Genomic DNA, 25,663 nt, shown 5'->3' with positions numbered 1-25,663 from the left:
GTACTTCAGGATCGCCTGTATTGGCGAGAGAGTGGGCAGGATACCTTGGGACTCCACCCAGCAGGTAAAACCGCTTCCACTTAGCCCGGTACATGACCTGCGATGAGGGCTTCCTGCTACACAGCAGGACTCGTTGGACTTGAGCTGAACAAGCTCACTCAACGTCACTCAACCACAAAGCCTCCACGCCGTGAGGTTTAGAGAGTCCAGGTCCGGACGCAGCAGGCGACCATGATCCTGGGACCTGAGATCGTGCCGTCTTTGAGGCTCTAGAGGCGGGGCGATCGAAAGGTCCAGCAGCATGCTGAATCCATGTTGGTGTGGCCAGGCTGGAGCGATCAAGATGGAGTCCGCTTTGTCCCTCTTGATCTTTAGCAGGACTCTGTGCAGGAAGGGAACGGGCAGGAATGTGAACATGAAGCTCCCTGACCGCTGCAGGAGGAAGGCGTTGGCGATCGACCCAGCCTCTCGACCAGAGAGAGAGCAGAACTGCAGACACTTCTTGTTCCATGCTGATGCGAACAGGTCCACCCAGGGAGAGCCCCATCTCCGGAAGATCATAGACGCCACCTCTGGGTGTAGCGACCAATCATGGCAGGCTAAGAACGACCCACTGAGGCAGTCCGCCTCGTCGCTCCTCACCCCCGGGAGGTGACAGGCCATCATGTGAAAATCGTGTTTCACCGCAAAGTCCCACAGACAGATAGCTTCCCTGCGTAAGGCTGACGAACGGGCTCCCACTGCCTGTTGATATAGTACATGGCCGCTGTATTGTCTGTCAGCACCTGTACCGCCTTGCCCGCAATAAAGCAGAGAAACACTCTGCATGCCCAGTGAATGGCTCGCAGTTCTTTCACATTGATGTGCAGGCACCTTTCCTCCATCGACCAGACCCCTTGTGTGCCGAGGTCGGCACTGATATGGGCATCCCACCCTATGTCCAAGACGTCCGATATCAGGGTAACCAAGGGAACTAGCTCCTCGAACGGAATGCCCCTTAACACTGCCTGAGGGATCCTCCATCAGTCTAAGGAGGCTAAGGGCTTGGGGGAAGGGACTATGATCACCCGGTCCCCAAGGTACACCGAGGTCAGCCATGATTGAAGAGGCCTGAGCTTCAGGTGAGCCAGCCTCATCACACAGGTGCAGAACGCCATGTGACCTAACAGCTGTAGGCAAGGTCTGGCTGTTGTTATAGGCATTGATGCAGGTGGGCAATAATGGAGAACACTGCCTCAAAGCACGGCTGGGGCAGGAAGGCCTGGCCTGGGAAGCGACCAGGATTGCGCCGATGAATTCTATACGCTGCACCAGAGTTAACATGAACTTTTATTTGTTTACCAGCAGGCCCAGCCAGCAGCAAGCGTCACATGTTAGGCTCACACTACTCTGAACTTGGGACCTGGACCTGTCTCGGATTATCCAATCATCCACGTAGGGGAAAATTTGTACCCCCTTTTTCCTCAGGTTTGCAGCCACCACCACCATGCATCTGGCAAACACCGCTAGGGGCCGAGGACAGGCAAAGGGTAAAGCTGTAAACTGGTAGTGGAAGCTGGCCACTATGAAGCGAAGGAAGCACCTGTGGCTGGGGAGAATAGAGATACGAAATTATGCGTCCTTGAGATCGAAGGCAGCATACCAATCTCCCGTATCCAGGGAAGAGATTATGGAAGCTAGGGAGACCAGGCGAAACTTGAATCTCTTGAGGTATTTGTTGAGATGATGCAAATCTAATATGGGCCTTACACCCCCTTTTTTCTTTGGGAATGAGGAAGTACTTCGAGTAGAACCCTCTTCCCACCATGCCCTGAGTGACCTTTTCCACTGCTCCCAGACTGAGGAGGGTCTCTACCTCTTGAATGAGGAGCTGCTCTTGAGAGGGGTCCCTGAAGAGGCATGGAGGGAGAAGGTTGTTGGGAAGGGAAGAAACAAACTAGAGGGCATAGCCCGCCGAAACTATGCTAAGGACCTAGCGGTTTGAAGTAATTTTGGCCCACTCAGACCGGAAGGGAACTAAGTGGTTTAAAAAGGGCAGGAGGGATCTAGGATACAGGCTGGGGCGTCATCCTTGGGCACACCATCAAAAGACCCTCTTTGATTGCCCGACCGCCTAAGTGACCCTTGCTGAGGAGGAACTCGGGAGTGGATGGCGTCTCCGAGACCCCCTATTTCTGTCCCGTTGTCCATAGGTCGTGAACGGCCGTGGCTGATACCTCTGCTGCTACTGTCCCTGGGGGACGTGCCTGATGCCTAGAGGTGCATGGCGTGTAAAGGCCCAGGAAACAGAGCATGGCCCTTGAGTCCTTCAGACCATACAACTTCGCATCCATCTGATCCGAAGACAAGCCCAACCCATCAAAGGGAAGGTCTTGGATGGACTGTTGGACCTCTTGGGACAGCCTGGAGGATTGAAGCCACAAACCTCTGAGCATGCAGATGGCGGAGGCTATGGCTCTGCCCACCAAATCAGCAGCATCTGAGGATGCCTGGAGCGCTGCTCTAACCACTGGGGTACCCTCTTCCACAATGGTATTAAAATCCAGCACCTGGTCCTGGGGCAGAGCCTCAGTGAAGCGCCTCAGTGAGACCCCAAGGGTTAAAATTATACCTGCCCAGGAGAGCCTGCTGGTTGGCAATCCTAACTGCGGGCTTGCCGTTGAATAAATTTTTCTCCCACCAAGTCTAGCTTTTAATTGTCCTTGTCTTTTGATGTACAGCCCGGCTGCCCCTGCCTATCCCTGTGGTTGGCAGCATCCACCACCAGGGACCCAGGGCAGGGGTGGGTGAACAAGTATTCAAACCCCTTGGCTGGGACATAATGCTTTTTCTCAGCCCCTTTAGATATCGGGGCTACAGAGGAGGGGGTTTGCCACAAGGCCTTCACTATCTTGGCACCCCTTTGTAGACAGGGAGGGCTACCTGCGCTGGGACAGCCGCCTCTACAACATTAAAAAGGCTGTCTGACGATTCTTTAGCTCTCTCACCTTCAGCCCCAAGTCAGAGGCCACCCTCTTGAGCAGCTCCTGGTGCACCCTAAAATCACCAGGGTGCAGAGTGGCCCTGGGAGAGTGCTTCATCCAGTGAGAAGGAGGAGGATTAGAGGGGTGCAGCGGGAGGACTTCTCCCGGTGCCGGGGATTGAGACCAGTGTCGGGAGGGTGACTTCGCTCCCTGCCTCGATACAGGTCGGTCCGGCGACCACAACCTGGAATGACTTCTCGGGGAGCGGCACTGCTCCACTCTAGATAACCAGCCTGCTGGATATCTTCCTCCCTGTACCAGGGATCTCCTGATCCATTCAGGGGTCCCCATGTGGGCTTCCCCTGTAACACCAGTCCCTTCTCTCTCAGTGGAGGTAGGGGCAGAGGTGGCAGAGGCAAGGCCAGCAAGGCTCTTGCTGCCTGAAAGGCATCCGGTGTCGACGAAGCCGGTAGGTGCCGAGGGACTCCCGCACTCCCAAGAGTCAGGGGTGGCTCCCTGGCTGAGACGCTGGCTCCTGAGAGCGGGTCTCCATGGTCCGACCTCGGAGCTCAACCCCGCCTGCTTAGATGGTGCGGGGGAGTGTCCGCACTCCGAGTGCTGCTTCCGTCTCTTCTCCTGCACTGGGGATGTGGCACGGTGCCGAGTCAGGGTCGGTGCCGACGGTGCAGTCTGTACCGATGCCACACTAGGTACCGAGGCGGAACGGGTTTGCTCGGAGCCAGCAGAAGTGCTGCCTCCATAAGCAAAGCTTTCAGGTGGATTTCTCTATTCTGAGTCCAAGGATTGAAAGCCTTGCTGATCTTGCACTTCTCCTTATGATGGGCTTCCCCCAAGCACTTCAGGCAACTGTCATGGGGGTCACTTAGCGGGAAAGCCTTCCCACAGGAGGGACACGGTTTGAAGCTCGGTGACCAGGGCAAACCCCACATCCAGCAAAGTCCCAGCCGGGACTATCCTAAGTCTCTAAGTACCACTAATAACAGTTACTTAAGCTATCTAACTAATTAACGCAAACAACCATGCTTAAAATTCAAAACGAGGGGAATTAAGCACTTGCAATGCAAGCACAGACAGTTCCCAGCAACCGTCACAGGAGGAAAGAAGGAACTGAGGGGGCATAGGGCCGGCGGCGCTTCATATACCGCAGTATGTGCGCAGGGGCTCCAGGGGGTGCTGGACCCGGCCATACAGGATCTGCTAAGGGGAAAAAAGTTCCGGTAACTGCGCACAGAGGCATGCACACACCTATAGTGGAATGGACATGAGCAAGCACTCAAAGAATTGGATTCTGCAACAGAACTCAAAAAAGGAGAGGGATGAGGCATTTACTATCAAAGGAGATGACTTTCTTACTGTCCATCTCATATACAGATTATAGACAGTTTCCTGTTCATACTTGTGATGAACAGATCAAATTCAGATTTCTCACACTTCAGGAAGATTTCATTCACCATCTCATTCACTATTTTTTAATCAAGAGGCAACTCAGTAGAGTTCAGCTGAAGCGTAACACTGTTTGACCAGAAAGGTGTTCTATTTGAATATGAAAACTAAGTACTTCTGGACTCTGTCCCATGGGAAACTCAAAGGGCTTCCCGACTCAAGTGAGCTGGGACAATTTAAATGGTATACTCTAGGGGGGTTACAACATAAATCACTGCCTAAGCATATATCTGTACTAATGCAATCATCTCAAACAGTGAATGTCTAAAAATGAAGTAACTAAATAAAACAATCTGCCCTTCCTGTCAGTATACAAATGGATAGACGAGATTCCAGAAAAGAACACTTTTACAGCCTTTTCCCTTTGGCCAGACTGATTCCCATCAAGCCACTAGAAAAGAGTTTATTAAACAAATAATTAGAAAGACTGATGAGTAGATGCTACCCTAGGCAATACTGTGCTGCCAACCACACAGGATCAGAGATACCCTGAACAATGTATGCTACCTAAAGAAAATTCCAACTACATTGTTATTACTTTGTGAAGGATTCTGGCCTCATCCTCTGTGTTTCTTTAGTTAGGCATTAACTCCCAGCAAAGCAATGAACACTGAGTTGGAACGTTTTCTACAGTGGCAAAAGGTTCTGAGCCTCCACTTCAGAGCAGGGAACCACTGCTGGAATAGACATACTAGAAGAAATATATCCAAGCACAACATGCTTCTCTTCCTTGTATACCATATTCATCATGCAACCACCCATAAGATGCATTTTTGGTTTGCATCTTTCTAATTCCTTCATTACCTTCACTGTAAATAATTTAATGCTAACATTCACAGGCATCAAGGACTTCTCTTCCTCAATAATCCATTCTACTGGGCAATCTCCATAACCCCACTGCTCCAGGAAGCTATTCATAAATTGATCATCACTATTATACTAGGGTATTTGTTATCACACTACAACCCAACTCAATACAAACCATATTTGTATAATCTCTTTCCATTGAGTTCAGCCAAGGTATGCTTCTACTGTATACTGGTTTTGTTTGTTTGTTTTGTATTTCACCAAGAGTGTCTCAAATGCACATAATATTAATTCCTACAGTAAAATTTGCATTTAAATAAAAATAAGTTCCCTGCTTCCCAGATTTTAATGGCTAGGAGCCTTGCAAAGGCAGAGAACTCGGTCTCTGTAGTGGACACAAGTACTTCATATCATGCTTGAGTGACTACTGCTTGTCAGTGCTTGGAGCAGCATTAACTGGCTCTGCAGGGAGTGGCATATAGCATTTCTTGACAACAACACAGAGACAGAAGTTGAAGAGGTATACAGAAGCAGAAGAAAAGGGGAGTCCCAGGTAACCAATTAAAATGTATTTAAGATACGGACGAATGTTGTGCTGAAAAGACATGAAAGCAACACCATCAAGTTATAGTGAACAAATCTGAAAATTCTTACATTCCAAAAAACTAACCAGCCTAGAAGCCATCAGTGGCCAACAGAGAGAGCTCTTTAGCGTGCCTTGTATCCAGCTCCCCAAATGTAAACAAGACAAACCTGAGTTCCAATGTCCATGTCTTGCCCCGCCGTGACTGGATGAGGGCTCGCAGTGAATTGGCAATGCATCTCTTTCCATCCCAGTATAAAAGAACAGCCACTAAACCTCTCGTAAGGCCAGGAAAATGAGGTTGCTGGTGCTCTCCTAGAGAATGAAAAATATAGAACCACCAAAAAAACCTCACATAATCAATCACATCTTTGTATTTGTAACTATATTTAAATTACAAATCCAATGAACTACTATATTCAAAATTCCAAGTACACAGTTGTGTTTTATGCCTCATCATTCAATGTACTCCAGATCCTACCAAGAGGTCTCAGATGTTTTGGGCTTCTACTGTTAAAACCCAAATTAGACTAGTAGAAGAAATATCATCTTATTTTTAAAAAAGAGAAGTACAACAAGCCTATAACAAAACTCTAAATCCAAATTATATTTGCATACAAATCTTTAGCTTACCCTCACAAACTGCACAATTAAAGTCAATAACAATTTAACTACTTAAAAGTCAGTTTTTCAGTGCTCATTCAGACAGAAAACCTTAATTTCCAATTTTGTTTAACTTGCTTCAGGACTTCCTGGTGGCCTTTCACAGGTGACCAACATTTAGCACCAAGGTCATCTCCACAATTAATAAAAATAGACATTCAAAACTCTTATATCAGATGTGACGAAGTAGCTGATAATGAGTCCTAATGGAATATCTTTTCTTTTAAAAAAACAGTTTCATAGACCTTAAGGTCAGAAGGGACCACCATGATCTCCTGCACTTTGCAGGCCACAGAACCTCACCCACCCACTCCTGTAATAGACCCATCGCCTCTGGCTGAGTTACTGAAGTCCTCAAATCACCATTTAAAGAATTCAAGTTACAGAGAATCCACAAACATCATCACTTTTCTGCCTGCCAGGTAATGTGGACTACTTGCAATCATATTATTCATATCCTGATTATCAGTTTCTATGTCATGGCACACAGTACAGCTACAAGTTCATTGTACAACTAATATACATTTCACAAAATTAATCACCACCACATTGTTTTATGGAGAAATTCATAACCAGCTACATTTATTTCTTGAATTCAGTGAACTTTTGTGATATCTTACTTGTTCAAAGTAAATCTTGATTGTCAGCTCCCTACAAATTATTTCCCCTTTGACAATGGCTGAATAAAATAATTATTTAATAGATTCAGAATATTATTTTCTACTGCATTACAGTATCGGTAATAATTTTACAGCTTTATGAACATCATAGTTAGATGTTGAAGCCCTGATCCAACAGACCATTTATGCATGTGCTTAGCTCCAAGTAAAATAATAATTCCAATAAGAAGCCTGTAAGAATTGCATTTCCCCAACTCTCAGGATGTATTTAGTGTTCAATGAAACTATTGTCCCCACAGTTCAGTGCCTCCTTACCAGCTAGAAGGAGTTCAACAGCCGCCAGCTCTCCAATATCAAAGAGGTCACTTAGGATAAAGGCTTCTCTGATGAGTTGCTCTGGCAAAAGTCTGGTACCCTGCTGACCCTGGATGGCAACCCCGTCAGTACTTGCTTTCTGAATCTTCTCATGCTGTTGAACATTCTTTGGCTATAAGAGAAATAAGTAATTAAAGTTCCCAAAACGGCAAGATGCTGAACAATTATTCATTTCTGTCAGAGCTGATCAAAGAGCAAACAAAGCTTGTCACATTAATTCTCTTTACAAATATGACTCTGACATGTTAGGTTTCCAGCACAAGCACTGCCTATATCTTCTACATGCAAATAGTAAAGATGTCCTCAAAGTTACTTCACAGTGTAACATAGAACAGGGCTTCTTGTGAGGCTATACCAAAAACAGTCTTATGTCATCAGTGCAGGAGCTTACTTTACTTAGAATTATTTAAGCTCTTAAAGTAGATTTTGATACATTCCCAACAGGAATTTTCCCATCAGAAACTGATCTAACCTTGATGAAAGACATTATGAATGTTGATGAGAAACTGTTAAAATAAGTTGCTTTACAAATAACACATTATTCCTTTTTTGGATGTGGGTCAACTGCTAAAATGTAGAAAAACAAGATCCTATATGTGATTTTAAAGCTTTCAACCTACCAGTCTTATAAATAAACGTGAAAGCTTCTACTGTAAAAGTTGCAGGAAAGGTATTTTTTCGTTACTGTAATGTTATTTCTAAATAGATATCTCCATAAGTTAAGTGCTAAATAGGTTTTTCCACCTCATCCCACAATCTTCAGCAGGAGCATCCTGTATCCTTTTTGTTTTCAGATGCTCACCTTTTTTGCCTGCTGGCATGCTTAAGTAACTGCAACATAATCATGGAAAACACAAGCAATAATTATGTGCTCCATCTCAGAAGCATGGATCAACTAGAAAAACCCATCAGCTCTTGATTGACCAAGCAGTGGGTATCGTGATGGATACATAAATTATTCCTCTGAAAACAGTCTGTCTTGAAGACCAATGAAGAAACATTATGCTCAACATCATATTATTTAATTATTCAATTGCAAAAGAAGCCAGATACATAATAAGAAACTTTCAAGTTATTTTTATTCTTTTAGCACTAAAGGTCCCAACCAGAATTGGGACCCCATTTTGCTAGGCACTGGATAACCACAGAACATAAGATAGCCCCCCCTACCTCGAAGGATTATAATCTTAAAAAAAAAGTCAAGACAAACAAAGCACACTGGTCTCTCCCCAACCCATCTAAAAGGGGAAAAGTTTGTTAATTACCGGATTTCTGTACAGTGAGATAAAGTCAGGTTTGTGTTTCTTTAAAACCTGGTCCAAGAGATGGATGGCTTCAGGTTGCCTTTTCCAGATAGCATTTACTACTGTTTGCCAGATGTCTTTGTATGGGCCCCACAAACTGGCAGCTAAAAAGAAAAGTTTGGAAAAAAAATCATATTGAAAGTGGGAAGAGTAGAGGAAAGATTATTTCTCCACACAGTACATACTAGAAACAGACAATTATTTAGATTTATTGTATAGTCTCAACATGAAAACACAGAAAGTTATGCACACAAATATTTTACATCCAAAATGAGAATATGCCACTGAATAGAGAAAATGCTTTTCTTATTTTGGAAGGTGAAAATCTCCTTGGATTGGATGGGAAGGGGACAGGGAGATGGAGTAGAGATGAAGGTGGCAGCTGATAAATTCTGGAACCATATTTTGCTTTACACAGACATATTTGTTTCAAATATAGGCATGATCCTGCATCCTATCAACTGGGATAAGTAAGGGTTGAAGAGTGGACTCTGTACCAGAATCAGGTGAGGCGAGGCAAGCTTCCTGCTTTCAGCTGTTGATACAACCGAGCAAAATGGAACAAAATCAACAATATCAGAAACTATACATGAACAATGCTCTGTCATACTTGGTTTATCTTTAGATCTGTCTATGCAAAACATTTTGTTAAGCTATTAAGTTTTTAAAATCACATCTTTCAAATGTAATGATCCTTTTCTGATTTTAACAGAAATATAGTTTAAAAGGTGATTTGGATTCACCGGATCATACTATAATTAATGAGCGTTTTTCCCACGTTTGTTGCTGCAACAATACATAATGACAAGAGAATGAGAAATACAGTAAACAAAAACAAAGAATACCGAATAAAACATTACACTGATGAACATCTGACAGAAGTGTAAATTCTGGCTATTTGATATTTTATACATAGATCCTTAAAACTAGGATACATACTACAGCAATAAAAATGTCAGTTATACAGATATGAATTTGTTTTACAATACAAAAAGATTAATGAAGCAGCATTAACTTAGTATACTGAGATGCTTTTCCCTTATTTTGGAAGCTACGGTGTTACCAATTGTTATTTAGGCCAAATCTCAGACCCTAATTTATAATACAACTCTCCTCCCTCTCTTGTCACCATTGGCACAGGTTTTGCATGGAAATACTAAATTTGAAATTAGCACTGAGGGTGAGTGATCTCTCTTCCACATTAGAAATGATATTATTCTGAATCAAAATTTCTTTGCACAGGGAGGAATTTGGGAAGTTTACACTAGAAGTTTACTTACTTTCTTTCATCAGCACATGCACAAAAACAGAATCCGACACTATCTATCAACAGCAACCTTAATATTCAAACACTGATACTATAATGCAGAACGATTCTTCAATCTATACAGTAAAACTGGCAACAGTATGGAGGTATATGTGGTAAATAATTCCTACCTATAGACTATAATTTAGTATTCTGATGGTTGACCAAAAAACTTTGCAAATTATCAGCCACAATCTAGCACAGAAATGCCAAAGTTTTGTTTGCTGAATATCACTGGTATTCCTGCAACAACTTCCAAATTCTTCCCAAAACAAACCACACCAAGAGTTCCGACTGTATTATTATTTGTATTGCAGTATGCGTAGAGACCACCAGATCAAGGATCAGGAGCCTACTATGCTAGGTACCGCACAACACATATAACACAAAGATTATCTCTGCCCCAAAGAGCTTTCAATCTAAGGCCTTGTCTACACACAAAATTTGAAGTATTTTAACTAAAACTGGTTTAGTCTTTGTTTTCACTGCAAAAACGTATTACTATCTCAAGTGTAAACTTGTGCTGGAAGCAAGGCATGGGTAGTTTTTAAACTCAGTGTTACTAGTAGAGGTCAACTCTATATTGGCAACCTGCGGTTGCCTTGACTAACTATTCAAGGAATGAAGTAGCCATGCCTTGTCTCTACCATGAGTTTACACTGAGGCCTGGTCTACACTAGAAAGTTTTGTCGACAAAAGTCAGCTTTTGTTGGCAAAACAGTGCTGGTGTATACACTGCAATCGCCTCCCCACCAACAAAACTGCTCAGTTTTTTCGACAAAATAAAACCACCTCGACAAGAAGTGTAGGGCTTTTGCCGGCATAGCTAGGGCGATGCAGTGTCAATGTAGACACTGCGTCCCCTTACATTTGTGAAGGGGTTGAGGTGGCTGCTGCAAGTGCTAGCAGCTGGAGCCCGGCTCCCAGCTGTGAGCCAGGACTGGGCAAGCCACGGGCAGCTACAAGCCCGGCTAGCAGCAGGCAAGCCATGGGCGGCTTTGAGCTGGGACTGGGCAAGCTGCAGGCAGCTGCAAGCCTGGCTCCCGGCTGCAAGCCGGGATGGGGCAAGCCATGGGCTGCTGCAAGTCCCAGCAGCTGGTTCCCGGTCCCAGCTGGCACTAGCAGCCATGTCAATTTCAGGGCTCAGCCATGTAATTGACATGGCTGCCCAGGTGAGGAGCAGAGGAGAGGGTCCCTGACTTTTAACCCTGCTCCCAGCTGGGATCATGAACCAGCCGCCCTGGCTTGCAGCAGCCTGGACTTCTCACCCCGCTCTCACTGCTAAGAAGCTAGAGCGGCTGGTTTCCAGTCCTGGCTGGAAGCGGGGGCCAGAAGTCAGGGAGTTTCTCCACCTGTTCCCCACCCACAGGCTGAGCCATGAAATTGACATGGCTGCCATTCTGGCAGAGAGCAGGGAACAGCTTCCGCCAACTCTTGGATGGGACCATGGAGGAGAAAAGTCCCAGTGCAGCTGTCCCGGGCTCCCGGCTGGGACCGGGGAGTGGAGGGCAGCCCATTGAGAGCACATGAGTTGGGGCTCTCAGCTCCCCACACTGCCCCTCAGGACAGTGGAAGTGCTTCTGGTGAGGACACCAACCCTAGGAGAGCCGTGTGTAATTATATGTAGACAAGGCCTGAGATAGTTACACTTTTTTGCAGTGAAGACATAGCTTTAGTTAAACCGACGTAATCTCTATATACATGTTCATAAGTCAATTTACACTAGGCCTATATCAATTTAGTTTAAGTCCAACTAGCAAGTTACTCTAGCCAGCCCCTGAAAGTTGTAGCAGAGTGAAACTGACAATTCTGATCTATTTCACTGTTTCTAAACTGTCTTGGAAATAGCAGCAAATAGAGCTGAATCATGTCAGTTTCACTCTGTGATAGCTGGAGGAAGACACTGACATTTGTGAAAATGGGAAAGATACTGGGGAACTCAAAAAAGAGGAGAGGAACAAAAAACCACTCTACAGCATTTAGAAGATGAGACACAGGAAATGGCAGAGCACATTTCCACCATTTATTATTAGCTGAGCATGGATTCTGTGAGCAGGGTCCAACAACAGTACCCTGGTGGGAATTACAGCTTGTCCTTCCCACCAGCTGGACTGAGAATGGAGGTGTGTGTGTGCACATGTGTTCATGTGCATGCAGCACTCAATTACAAAGACTGCCTCTGGATTCTGCTGTACCCCCACCATCCTCTCCCATAATCTCATGGATATTTTAGTGGCTTATTTCAAGCCACAGCAAAGATTCTTCCTCATGGAGAATAAGCCACATGCTACAGCCTCGATCCTCAAAACATGCATATGCTTCATTTTAAGTATGGGAGTATTCCCACTGGCTTCAAGTGTTTCTATGATTGGGGCCTAAATCTGGTTCAGCTATTTCCAATTTACAAGTGGGGCTGTTTCTAAGGGTATGTCTTTGCCACTATCAGATTGATTGATTGATCCAGATCGCTTGAGCGGAAGTTAAGACCTGCTCAATCGATCCGGAAGTTGATTCAATAAAACCACCTCCCCAAAAAGTGTAGCGCTGCATCGAAGGGTACACATTTCCTGTCGGCTTAGCACAGTGGAGACAGCGCACAGAAGACGATTTAGGAAGTTGACCTAAGTTACGCAAACTACTCTGCGTAGCTTGCATAACTCCCGCCGACTGCCGCCAAGTTTCCCCGTAAGTATAGACCAGGCCTAAAACATTAGAAGTCAGATGTTGGTAATACAGGAGCTGGAGGGAAACTCCTAGCACTCATTAGGCAAGGCATGAACACCCTCAAGGGAACCAGGGAACAGGGGGTTCTGCCCCCCAAAACCTTATCTTCCTCATATTATCTGGGCTACCAACTCTCATCATTTAATTATTTATTATTTGTATTACTGTAGAGCCTCGGAGCCCTAAGTCCTGAACCAGAACACAACTGCACCAAGCACTGTGCAAAAGAACAAAAAGAGTCCCTGCACCAAGCAGTTTGCAATCCAAGGGCAAGCCAAGAAATGTCAGATGCATTCAGCAGACTTGGGGAAGTAGAAGGAAACAAGGCACCATGGGTCGGCAGGACAGGCCACAGGGTCTCTCAGCTCCCCAGCCACAGCCCAACTGTTGTCACAGGTTTTGTTGACTCATGACACATTTGGTGTTTTTCTTAGAGCGCCAGCTCCTGGACTCCTGTGATCATGTGAGACTCAGGATTTTCTTTTCCATGCTAGAGGTGCGTTTCCAGCCCTGGTGGTCAAAGAGAACTGCGGGGATGGGGGCGGAGGCGGGGACCGCCCGCCCCTAGGGGCTCGGCAACCAAAGGGCAAAGAACAAGGAGCCCCAGGCGCGCATTCATTTGGCTGCTTCGGGGGCGGGGGAGGGCCGCTGGCGCCCGTTCGTTACCAGCGGGAGACACGGCGCCCGGCAGCCGCCGCCGGACCCAGGCACGCGGCCAGGCTCTGGGAGGCGGGCGGGGGCAGAAATAACCGGGTCCTCCTGCTCCCCTGTCGAGCCCGGGCCAGAGCCCAGGGCCCCTCGCGGGACAGGGACAGGAGACCGCGCCGCCGCCGCCTCCTCCACTCCCGGCTCAGGCGGCTCCTCGCCCCGCGAGGGCTGGGGGAGGGGCCAGCGCGGCTCCCGGGCGTTCCTCTCGCACGAGGCCGCGCGACCCGCTATAACCCGCCTCGCGCTCGGGCTCATTTTACCTGAATTTACCGCCAACAGCGCCGCCATCTTGGAAGTCAACTAACACCCGGCGCGCGGCCGCCGCAGAGAGAGGCCCAGGAAGACCTAGGGGGCGCCCTTGGTGCTGCCTGCCTAGAAATATCGCTCTCCTCGCTGCCCACAGGGGACGCGGCTCCCACAAACCCTTAGTGGGAAGGTCCTTAATATATTTATAAACTATACACTCCTCTCAGGTATTGAGTCTCTTTGAAACAGGCATGGCTGCCTTTGGAAAGTTGGGGTCTTCATGGGAGGAGCGCAATGCATGCTGGGAATTGTAGTTCATTTCTGGATTGTGTAGCTATGCAAACGACTCAACTAAAATTTCCAGGTATCCCATCTGTCCCACACTCTTTACCTAGGGTGAAACAGGATAGCTTAGATAGATAGATAAGTAACCTTTATTTTGGTCATTACAAGACCACATTACTAATGACCCCCACTACTATGTTAGCACAACCTAGAAAAATTCATGTGAAAAATTACCACAGCAGGAACAAACTCTGCTCACCCACTCTTGAAGTGAGAATGAGGGAAAAAAGTGTTATTTTACTGTCCTGTTTAAAACATAAATATATACGCAATTTCCTTTAAAAAACTAGAATTTCCAAAAGTTATATTAATATAACCGATTTCAGTAATCGCAGTGACCAACCTTTCCTACTTTACATCATTTTTGACCATTTATAATTTTCTCAGAAAAGTTTTTTTTAACTGAGAAGTATATTAATAAATAATTAATAAATGTAAGAATAAAAGTTTGCACTTTTCATGCAATTATCTCAAAACATTTTCCTAAGTAAGACAACTCAACAAGAAAGTTGAGTGATTTACACAACATTACATAATAAATCAATGTCCGAACTCATGTCTCTTGACTCTCAGTTTGGCTACTGGAAGCCAACAGAAACATGTTTACAAAAATGACACACCTGTAATAAAAACAAATATTAACAGTGTGCAATTATAGTTTATATTATAGTCTGTGAAGTGAGTTCTATAGCAATTATAGTCTTTCTAGGAGAAGTACTTGCCATTTGGAAGTGATAATGTGCTTATTTCCTTATTATATATTTCATATTAATGGTTTCTTTGTATTAATGTGTTTTCTACTTTTATTAAAACATTTTCAATGGATTACTCACAATAATAAAAATAGGCACATGTATAAGTGTTCACAATATCACAGTCACAACTGGAATCTTTATGAGCCAACAGGAGCATGCTCAAAGGGGGACACGCAAGGGCACCCCCCAACCCCCCAATCAGCGGGGGCACAGAATTCTTCAGGGCCAGGGTGGGGAAAGTGAGCTCCTCTTCCCCCAAGCCAGGGCAGGAGATGACAGTTCCTCCAGCCCCCAGGCCATGGCAGGAGAGGGGAAGAGCCAGCTCCACAGGCCCCAGGGGGTATAGAAAGTGCCCCTCCAAAAGCGACCACATTTTTATTCCTATGCATGCATATGTGAGCCAATCAGATTCTATGCATGCAGTGTTGTAACCATGTTGGTCCCAAGATATTAGAGAGACAATATGGGGGAGGTAATATATATATATATATATATATATATATATATATATATATATATATTTTTTTAGACCAACTTCTGCTGATGAGAGAGATAAGCTTTCAAGCTTACACAGAGCTCTTCTTCAGGTGTGAAATTGGTCAAGTAAAAGATATTTATTCACCCATCTTGTCTCTATAATCAGATTTTATGTTTCATAACTCCCATCTTACATAATGAAAATAAGATGTATCAGTTTTATCCCTCTCAATTTTTTTCCTCTCTTTCTTTTTCAGGTCCTGATGAAGAAAGTGCCTTCCATTATGTCCCTCTCCTTAGAGTCATCACTGTGGGAAAATATATCTGAAATATATGCCCTAAGCAAAGTGTGTGATTGCATTCATTTCATTATCACATCAAGACAGTAGAAAATTTCCCAATTTTTCAACCAAAGACCATAAACCAATAAACACATTTTCAGTTTTCAAAAACTGAATATCTTCAATTTCTGCAATTGTCCATTAAAAAATGGAAAATTTTGAAAGAAACAAATATTTTCAAAAAGCATTTTTGATGAAAAATGGCCTTTGTTCTGAAATAAAAAGTAATTTACCAAAAAATAAAACCAATTTTTAATTATAAAAAAATCCTAAAGTTTTTGACCAATTCTACAAGCAGGTGTATTGGATTTGAATCATATGTCTTGTAGTCTTTGATTATGGATTAGGGTTTCCAAACCTAGCCACCCCAGTGGAATTCAACATGGGGCAAGGAACATTTAAACTGTGACAAGATCAGGTTCTCAAAAGAAAGTTGAGGAAAGAAATGAAGAGGAAAGTGCACAAAAGATACTTGGACACATATCTAGAGCTAAGGAAGGTGTACTAATATCTGACAAATCTCCCATCTCTGCAGACTGCGTACTGCCCTGCTGCTTTGAAATAATATCTCCTGCAAAGCTCTATCATCCACTTTAGTGATTTTAACTTTTCTACAGCATATTCCCATAGAGACATGAGATGCCTTCAGGAGACACATTCATGTCAATGGCCTATAGTCTAAAATTTTCACACTTGAATTTTATTAAAGTTATGTTTCTCTTGTTGCAAAACCATGTCCTACAAGTTATATCCATGAAGAGCAGACAGTGAATACTGATGAAGGGAGAAAGACAACAGGATAGGAGAGGAAAGAGATGAGAAGAGACAATACAGAGAAAGCAGAGACATTAAAGAGTCAGGATGAATTAGGGAGAGACAACTGAGGAAAAGAGAAAAACCAGAAGAAAGGGAATTACAGTGAAGATTAGTCAAAGCAGAAAGAGGAGAAATGGAAAGAAAGAAAAAGAAAGCAAGAAAGGGAAAACCCATCCTGCCAGAAAGAATTCCTCTCACAGAGCTTGAAAGGTAAATATTTGAGAAAGGGATATCTTTTCTTTTGACCATTGCTTACATTGAACTAATTTGTTTATTGTAATGAAAGGAATTGTATTTCCCTAAATTCTTCCTTATTCTGATCCCGGCCATTTGTCAATCATAGGTCAAGAAATGACAGAGGTAACAGGAGACTCAAATTGTTTGACCTCAGGAAGGAAAAAATGGTGCAAGGGAGGGGATGGAAACTGAAAGAAAAAAGATAAAGGAGAAAGCAAAATTAGGAAACATTTCTTTTGGCATTAAGATGTTTCCAGATTGCATGCATTTTAAAAAAAAATCCCATTGGAAGAGGAGATCCTGTGTAACCCCCACGTATCTAACATTTAAAACTTCCAGATAGTTCATCGACTTGCTCTGCCAATAGTCTATATAACAATAACAACAAAATACAATGAAAAATGCTTAGGGGAGGAGGTCCTTGGGTGAATGAATCTGGTGGGAAGAGCATACATTTTGGCCTAGTCTACACAGTTTTTATACCAGTTCAACTTTGTGTGTGGGTGTGATTTTTTTACCAAAATAGTTATATCAGTATACCTCTTAGGGTGAATGCAGTTATATTGGTACAATGGTGCCTAAGAGTAGTATAGTTTATTCCCTTTCACATATGGGAAAAAGTTATATTGGTAGAAGCACCTTTGTAGTGTTCAAACTAGGGAGATTATACTGCTTTATCTAAACTGATATAGTCCACACTAGGGAGATTGTACTGCTTTAACTATACCAATATAGTTAACTTAGTACAACTTTTGTTGTAGACAAGCTCTTAGACAATGATCCTTTGGTTATTCCTACTTTATTTGTTATCTTGTAATTTATGATCCCATTGTTCATCCAGAATCAAAGAAAGGTGGAATATGTCTTGGACTACACTTACAAGTTATATCATAGCTACATATGTTATGGTTGTGAAAAAAATACACACCATGATTGACATAGTTATGCCAACAAAAACTCCAGTGTAGATGCACCTATGGTGAGGGAAGAATACACCTATCAATGTAGCTAGTCATTTGGGAAGGTGGTGCTCCTACACCAATAGCAAAATTCCTTCTGTCAGTGTAGACTTCACTTACACTAGGAAGTTATGCCGGCCTATCTATGCCAACATAGTCCCCATAGTGTAGACATAACCTAAGACTCATTGATCCTGCTGGCTTGGGGGGCCCAATGGTTTAGCCAATGGAGTATGACCAGAGATGGATTTGACGCAATGTGTTTTAATGATATTCTCAGATAGAGTTTAGACACAAAACAAGGAAAACAGTCAGTCTGTGGCTTTTACTGAGTATTACATATTTTGTTGTGATATATCAGATCATCATATGAAAGGTGCTATATACTGTAAATAGAAATAATTATTCCTAATAATGAAAATTATTAGCAAAGGGGGACCCTGATCTTTGACTGGCATTCTAGGCGCTACCTACTATAATACAAATAAATAATAATATACATAGACATCATGGTTGCCCACTAACCCACACATATATAACAATGGGGATATTTTAGTATCTTTATCGATTTACCATCACTTCTTTCCTAAGCTAAACCTATAGTGTCCTTGTTTTCACCTGCAGCTTGATGAGTTGCCTTTTAATTGTCACTCCATTTCTGCACTGTAATAGGCAAAGATGCCTTGTAAAAGAGATGTTCCTTTATGTAAGTACAGTACATTCTTTAATTTGTTAAATGAGCTTGTGCATCCCAAATATTGAAATATTGAAAGGGATGCAGTGTTGACTACTGATAAGAACAGAAGAATTTCTTAGTCCTGTCCCAGCTCTTACACTGTGTCTCAGATGTGTCTACTCTACATATCAGCAAAGCAACATTGGTGTAGCTGTGCCAGCATAATCCCGATGTGTAGAAGACAGAAGGGGTTTTTCTGCCTCTGTAGGAATGCCACCTCTTTGAACAACTGTAACTAAGCTGACATGAATTTCTTCCATCGCCATAGCTGCATCTACACTGGTGATTAGGTTGGCATATCTATGGCACTCAGGGGTGTGTCGACATAACTTTTAGGTGTAGACCAAGTCTCAGTTTACTCATCTGTAAAAAACTGATATATTTCACAGTAGGTCTGGACTGCTGAACAATTGGGTGGTTATGCTGATAGAGTTTGTGGCCCTGTCTAGACCTAAAAAAGGGTATATTTTTCAATTGTGTTAACTCGGTTACATGAAAAGCCCTTTTACCACTTGTTAAGCTGCAGGCTAACATATCTGAAACCATGTTTGCTGACTGTGGCTATGTCTTCACTGAAAAAAAGCTGTGTTTTATACATCAGCTGTCTCAATGTAAAATCTTAGTGGAGGCAAGTGACAGGTACTTTTTATCTCAATGTAACTATCTCAGAGGGAGGTATAGTGCTACAATAAGGTAAACACTACATTGCCTTATCTCTAGGAGGATTTAATATGAGTTAAGGCTTGTCTACACTTAAAACACTGCAGCTGTGCCACTGTAGCACTTCAGTGTATACACAACCTATGCCAATGGGAAGGATTCTCCCATCGGTGTATGTAATCTACCTCTTTGAGAGGCAGTAGCTAGGCTGACAGAAGAATTCTTCTATCAACCTAGTGCTGTCTACACAGGGAGTTGGATCAGCTTAATTATACCATTCAGGGGGTGGATTTTTCACACTCCAACCAACATAGTTATGCTTGTGCCTACCTAATTTTCTAGTGTAGATGAAAAAATACATCTTTTTTGCAGTGATGACATTACCTGTGCCGTAGCCTAGGGAGGAGATTAGACTTCAATTTATCAGTTTAGCAATTACAATTGCTATGTGATTACTAGGATTTTAGAAGGTGTTAATCACACCTCTGATTCCTAGTTTAGACAAGACCTTTAGCTATTTAGGTTTTCAAAAACCAACTTCTCTCTGTCTGGCTTCCTATATTAGATATTTCCTAGTCAGGGAAACCCATGCTAGGTTGTTGCTAGCATGATTTCTTTCAACTATGTAAGGACATGGTCTCTGCCTACTCCAAGACAGAAAATGGGCTGAAAGATCTCAGCATTTCCTAAATACCTGCCTCAGAATCGGTGTGGGAGTGAACAGTGACATCTGTTGACCCTCTTACCATGGTTACAACAATTAGCAATTATTATACTAATAATATCTTTCAAATAATTATTTATTTGCTTGATAAATAATATCAATAATCTTTTATTCTCAAAGACTGGATCTCTCTGATCATCATTTATGCTAGAGGGGTCAAATGAAATTACTATTATTGGTCAGATGATGCATCTTGATTTTTGTGTGGGAAATGGATTTTTAGTTAAATAATTCCTTCTGGGTGGCCTACTGGTCTGTCAATCTTTTTAATCTTTGCTCCCTGGAATGGGGTTAAGAATAGGTTTTGCTCCCCCTTCAGAAATAACTTCTGATTTTAGCTTTGAAAAGGAAATGGGGTGGGTCTAGGTTGCAATAATAATCTGATGATTGTGACAATTTATCAGCCGGTAACTGATGAAAGAAAACATAGTTAATATCTCATTGTTACCACCCAAACTGGGATTTTACCATAAAAAGTTACTTTAAAAATGGCAATGTGGAGTTCCATATTACTATTAGTAATTTGTATTGTAGTTGTGCCTAGATCCTCCAGGTCCCGTTGTGCTAGGCACTGTATATATGTAAATAAGAAGACAGTCCATGCTCCAAGGAGTTTCCAATCTTAGTATGTCACAAGAGGTAATAGGTGGGTGAAACAGACAAAAGGGAGAATGAAGCAGGAGGTCAAGGTACAAGTAAATGGGATGACCCAGGTAATTATAGGCCTATTAACCTGACATTAATCCTAGGCAAGATAATTGAGCATCTGAGTGAAGGTATAAGGGATACCATTCCCCTGGATCAAAGGCCTGCATCTGGCTGGTTGGCTAATTAGCCCACCTGCTGCAACTGAGAAAAAATCTTCAAACTTATTTGGTTGATCCTCATAAAAGGAAGAGGAGAAAATGGAAAGGGAGCTGCAATACCTGTCAGAGGCTGGTGCAACTGCTGGAAGGAATGGCTTCAAGAAACAGATGGACAGAAAGGAAAGTGCTAGTATCACAAAGACTCTGAGGTGAGAACCAGGAACTTTTGGGTTGATAAACTCATGGGGTGAGAGATAGACTTGGATAAGGAACTTAATCTCTACAGACTCTGAAGGGAGAGGCTTTGAAGCTTTAGTCCTGTGTTTTATTTTCTTTTTTTTAAGAAGACTTGAAATAAAATCCACAGCAATTAGTCTGGCTGGAAACTACCCTCCCTGGAGTCTGTGAGAAGGCCCCAGGCAGAATTTCCTCTGGGAGGGAGCAGGAGCAGCTGGAACATGCCTGGGCCCAGCTGGAAGAGGGTGCTATAAGGTAGACCCCAATCCTTTCGAGTCTGATATGGGACTTTATTAATAAAGAATTAAAGGAGGCTAATGTAATAAATGCAAATCAACATGGGTTTATGGAAAAGTAGCTTGATATCTTTTTTGATGAGATTACAAGTTTAGTTGATAAAGGTAACAGTGTTGACATAATATACTTAGACTTTTGTACCACACAACATTTTGATTAAAATTAGAACAATATAATATTAACATGGCACACTAAATGGATTAAAAACTGGCTAAGTGATAGGTCTCAAACTGTAGCTATAAATGGGGAATTGTCATCAAAAGGGTATGCTTCCAGTAGGGTCCCTCAAGCATTGGTTCTTGGCTGACCCACATTGAAACCCATACGAGATATTATCAAACAATTACAACCCATCCTAGATGGGGACCACATCCTGAAACCTCCTCTTCTGGCCTTCAACCAGCTACAATGATCAATACCCACCACAACACACCTTTCAAGATTCATGGGTCCCGGGTCCTACACGTGCATGTCACAACATATGATATACCTCATCCAGTGCATCAAATATCCCAACAACTATGTGGCTGGAACCAGACAATCACTATGCTCTCAAACTCACACAGAAAAATGATAAAAAGACAAACACTTCATGGGTGAACACTTTTCACAGAATGACCAGTCCCTATCTGATTTTCAATACTCGTCCTCAAAAGAAACCTGCACAACACCTTCAAAAGACAAGCTTGAAAACTTACATTCATAACTCTGCTATACACCAAAAACCATGGACACTAGTTTTATGGCTCATTACAACTATTTGTAACGCATCCCAATGCCTGATCTTTAATTGCCCACTTCAAATACCCTATGCATAACAATCTCTCAACTAAGACAATGAGAGTTCTGTGGCACTTTAAAGACTAACAAATTTAATATTTGTAGACATAAGCTTTCAAGAGACTTAGCTCTCCTCTTCAGATGCAGTAATATAGAAAATAGGTAACACAGAGGTATCTTATAGGTATCCAGGTGCATTGAGAACAATGGGGAGGTGGAGTCCGGTACTTAAGACCTAATGACGAACATTGAGTAGGAGGTGAGAATGTGTGAGCAAAGTAATTTACCTTCCGTAGTGAGAGAGCCATTCCAAGTCTCTGTTTAAACCCAGTTTGAATGTGTCAAGTTTGCAGATCATTTCTAATTCAGCAGTTTCTCTTTTAAGTCTGTTTTTGGAGTTTTTTTGGAGAAGTACAGCAACTTTCAGGTCAGAGACAGAATGCACTGGGGAATTAAAGTGTTCTCCCACTGGTTTATGGATGTTATTATTTTTTATGTCTGATTTGTGTCCAGTTATCCTTGTGTGTAGTGATAGTCCAGTTTGGCCAATGTACATGGCAGAGGGGCATATATAACATTAGTGGATATGCAGATGAATGAGCCCCTTATGGTGTGATTCCTCCTACAATGTGTTCCAACTTATATTTAACACTCTTTATTTCCTTCCCCAGATGTGAAAAAGAGCTCTGTGTAGCTCAAAAACTTTTACTGTCCAACCAAAATAGGTCCAATAAAAGATTTTACCTCACCCACCTTGTCTTTCTCAAATATAAGTAGGCATATGTATGGACCCATCTGAAAAGAGTTTAAAGGAGGAAAGTAGTGTTCAAGTGGATTTGAAGTGGGAATAGGAGGAAGCTTGGCACAAGGAAAATGGGGGAATTCACCAGGCAGCGGGGTCAACTTTGAAGATGTTACAGGACCAAGAATAGGAGGAGGAGAGGATAAGGGAGTACAGGAGTGAGGTGAAGTAGAAAAAGGAGAGTAAATGTAGACAAGTGAGAATTGTGCAGAGACTTGAAACTGGTGAAGTGATTTGAAAAGAGTAGTGCATTGCAAGCAGTGGGAAGTGCTTTTGTTTTGTCCACTTGATCTGCATTCTAAAGTTGGTTTGAGTGTTGCAGAAGGAAAGAATTCTCTATAAGAATTTTTATAATGTTAAACCACATGTTAAATGTTAAACCACAAATATCCCTGTATCAAATAATGCCACAATCCTCTTGGAACTAAAATTGGAAGCAGAGAGTAGAAACTTTTATAAATGGAGAACTAATTGATTTCTTCTACAGGCTCGATGAATAATTCACGCTCTTTAAAGAAAAGAGTTCAAACTGAGCCGATCCTTACATTCCCATTTCCTTGTTTTTCTGTAGCTATTAAGTATACTTATTAAGAAGGATATCTACATTATAATAATTATAGATCTGCTAGCCTGACCCAGATCCTGGGCAAGATAATGGAGCAGCTGATATGAGACTTGATGAATAAAGAACTAAAGGAGGGCAATATAATTAATTCAAATCAACATGAGTTTATGAAAAATATATCCTAGCAAACTAACCTTTATCAACCAAACTTTTAATCTCATTAAAAACAGATATCAAGTAATAGTGTTGACATAAATATACTTAAATTTCTGCAAGGTGTTTGCCTTGGTACCACATGACAATTTGGTTAAAAAACTAGAACAACATAATACTAACATGGTACACATTAAATGGACACAGTCAAACTGTGATTGTACATGGGGACTTGTCATTGACTAGGTGTGCAAGGATCGAGTTTCAGTTCTACGCAATTTAGCATTTTCATTAATGACCTGGAAGAAAACAAAATCATCACTGAAAGCTTGCAGATGACACAAAAATAAATAATGATAAATAATGAAGAGGATAGGTCACTGATTCAGAGAAATCTGGATGGTTTGGTAAACTGGGCATAAGCAAACAATATTGCATTTTAATGTGGCTAAATGTACATGTACACATCTAGAAATAATGTAGGCCCTACTTACAGGATGGGGGACTCTATCCTAGGAAGCAGTGGCTCTTAAAAAGATATGGGGGTTGTGGGGCATAAACAGTTGAACATAAGATCCCCATGTGATGGTGCAGCCAAAAGAGCTGTGATCCTGGGATGCATAAACAGGGGAATCTTGAATAGGAGTAAAGTGGTTATTTTATCTCTGTATTTGGCACTGGTGCGACTGCTGCTGGAATACTGTGTCCAGTTCTGGTGCTCACAATTCAAAAAGGATGTTGATAAATTGGAGAGGGTTCAGAGAAGAGCCATGAGAATGATTAAAGGATTAGAAAACATACTTTATAATAGACTCAAGGAGCTCAATCTATTTAGCTTAAAGAGAAGGTTAAGGGATGATTTTATTAGTCTATAAGTATCTACATGGGAACAAATATTTAATAATGAATTGTTCAATCTAGCAGAGAAAGGTAAACACAATCCAATGGTTGTAAATTAAAGAGATAAATTCAGGATGGAAATAAGGTGTAGATTTTTAATGGTGAGAGTAATTAACCATTAGAACTATTTACCAACAGTCATTTGGGATTCTCCATCGCTGACCATTTTTAAATCAAGATTGTATGTTTCTCTAAAAGAGATGCTCCACGAATTATTTGGGAAGTTCTCTGGCCTCTATGGAGGTCAGACTAGAGTATGACAATGGTTCCTTCTGGCCTTAGAATCTATGTTTAGTATAATAAATATCAGTGTCAGCACGTCAACTGCTTTATTGGTATTCATTGCATTCAGTAATTTCCATATCTAATTTGCAGACTGTAGCAGTTTTTTGCTAACTGACAGCCCCACAAACTCAGTCTTGGTTAGGACAGTTGAATTGGGTTCTTTCCATCTTGCATGTCATTTTGCATCCATTAAATAGCCCCTGCAGACTAAATCATGCCCTCAGTTACACTTATGCAATCCTAGAGTCTCCAGATTATGAATTTGGTGAAATGCATGTGAACCCACATAAAGGTAATGGGATTACACAGGTGTCATTGAGGGCATAATCAGAGGGTAATGGGATGCAAAATCATCTGTGGTCACAAGGTAATCTACATGATCTCTATTACTGGTGATGAAACGAGATGAAGAAAAAACCCATTTTGATAGTCAGAGCCCATGCTAAATTGGCAGAGCTGGCAATCTAATGCTTGAAAACTAAGCACATTTGCGATGGGAATAGGTGACTCAATGAATATGAACCCCACAATACCATCTCAATCACATTTTAGGGAAAGCCACATTTTAAATACTTCACAAATTATATTGCTACATCATTCATTATTTTGCAAGGTGTGAGTTTCTTTGGTGGTCTACCTGTATTCTTATTCCAGTTGGAAATTTGAACCAAAGCCTTGTTTGAACAGGCAGCAGAAGCAGTATGAGGGTTGGAAACTGTAAATGGAAGGAGCAGCTTTCTGCTCAGATGGTTAGCACCAACTGTCTTGGCTACAGGGAGACTCCATTTGGTTCCCCTGAGGCTGTCTATGGGCCACAAAGGTCTTTGTTCATGCCTTGGCAGCAGTAATTTGAAGGGCACACAAGCACTGAATCCAGTCACTGATGAGACAACTCTATTCGTTGACGGAGTCTGCTCCACTGTCTGACTTCAGTTAACAGCACTACATACTCCAGTTAACAAAGCATTGAATTGCAAACCACACATCTGTCACATTTCCTTCTTTCCTTGTCACGTGTGTCTGCT

The 25,663-nt window shown here is 42.4% G+C and overlaps 2 protein-coding genes and 1 long non-coding RNA gene across 3 annotated transcripts in view; 2 read left to right on the top strand and 1 right to left on the bottom strand.

Annotated features, from left to right (window-relative positions):
• Positions 1-13,805, bottom strand: part of NUP205 (nucleoporin 205) — an 86,525-nt gene extending 72,720 nt beyond the window's left edge. Inside the window, exons 1-4 of the mRNA XM_067559714.1 lie at positions 13,778-13,805; positions 8,741-8,883; positions 7,416-7,587; positions 5,988-6,132 (exon numbers count right to left, since the gene is read on the bottom strand). Of these exons, the coding sequence (XP_067415815.1) occupies positions 5,988-6,132; positions 7,416-7,587; positions 8,741-8,883; positions 13,778-13,805 (488 nt within the window). The remainder of the gene's footprint in view (positions 1-5,987; positions 6,133-7,415; positions 7,588-8,740; positions 8,884-13,777) is intronic.
• A 254-nt stretch (positions 13,806-14,059) lies between these two features.
• Positions 14,060-15,670, top strand: LOC137160518 (uncharacterized). The gene is made up of 3 exons (XR_010921901.1): positions 14,060-14,127; positions 15,393-15,450; positions 15,598-15,670. It is a non-coding gene; the product is annotated as an uncharacterized lncRNA (long non-coding RNA).
• A 5,142-nt stretch (positions 15,671-20,812) lies between these two features.
• Positions 20,813-25,663, top strand: part of CNOT4 (CCR4-NOT transcription complex subunit 4) — a 139,709-nt gene continuing 134,858 nt past the window's right edge. The window contains exon 1 of the mRNA XM_067559707.1: positions 20,813-20,828. The gene's annotated coding sequence lies outside the window, so the exon portion shown is untranslated. The remainder of the gene's footprint in view (positions 20,829-25,663) is intronic.

The sequence above is a fragment of the Emydura macquarii genome, unplaced genomic scaffold (genome assembly GCF_026122565.2).
Source record: "Emydura macquarii macquarii isolate MOO-44397 ecotype Brisbane River unplaced genomic scaffold, CSIRO-AGI_Emac_v2 contig_2205, whole genome shotgun sequence".
In the NCBI taxonomy this organism is placed as follows: Eukaryota; Metazoa; Chordata; order Testudines; family Chelidae; genus Emydura; species Emydura macquarii.
Note: the sequence above shows the minus strand (reverse complement) of the source record. Positions and strands in the feature narration are given on the sequence as shown.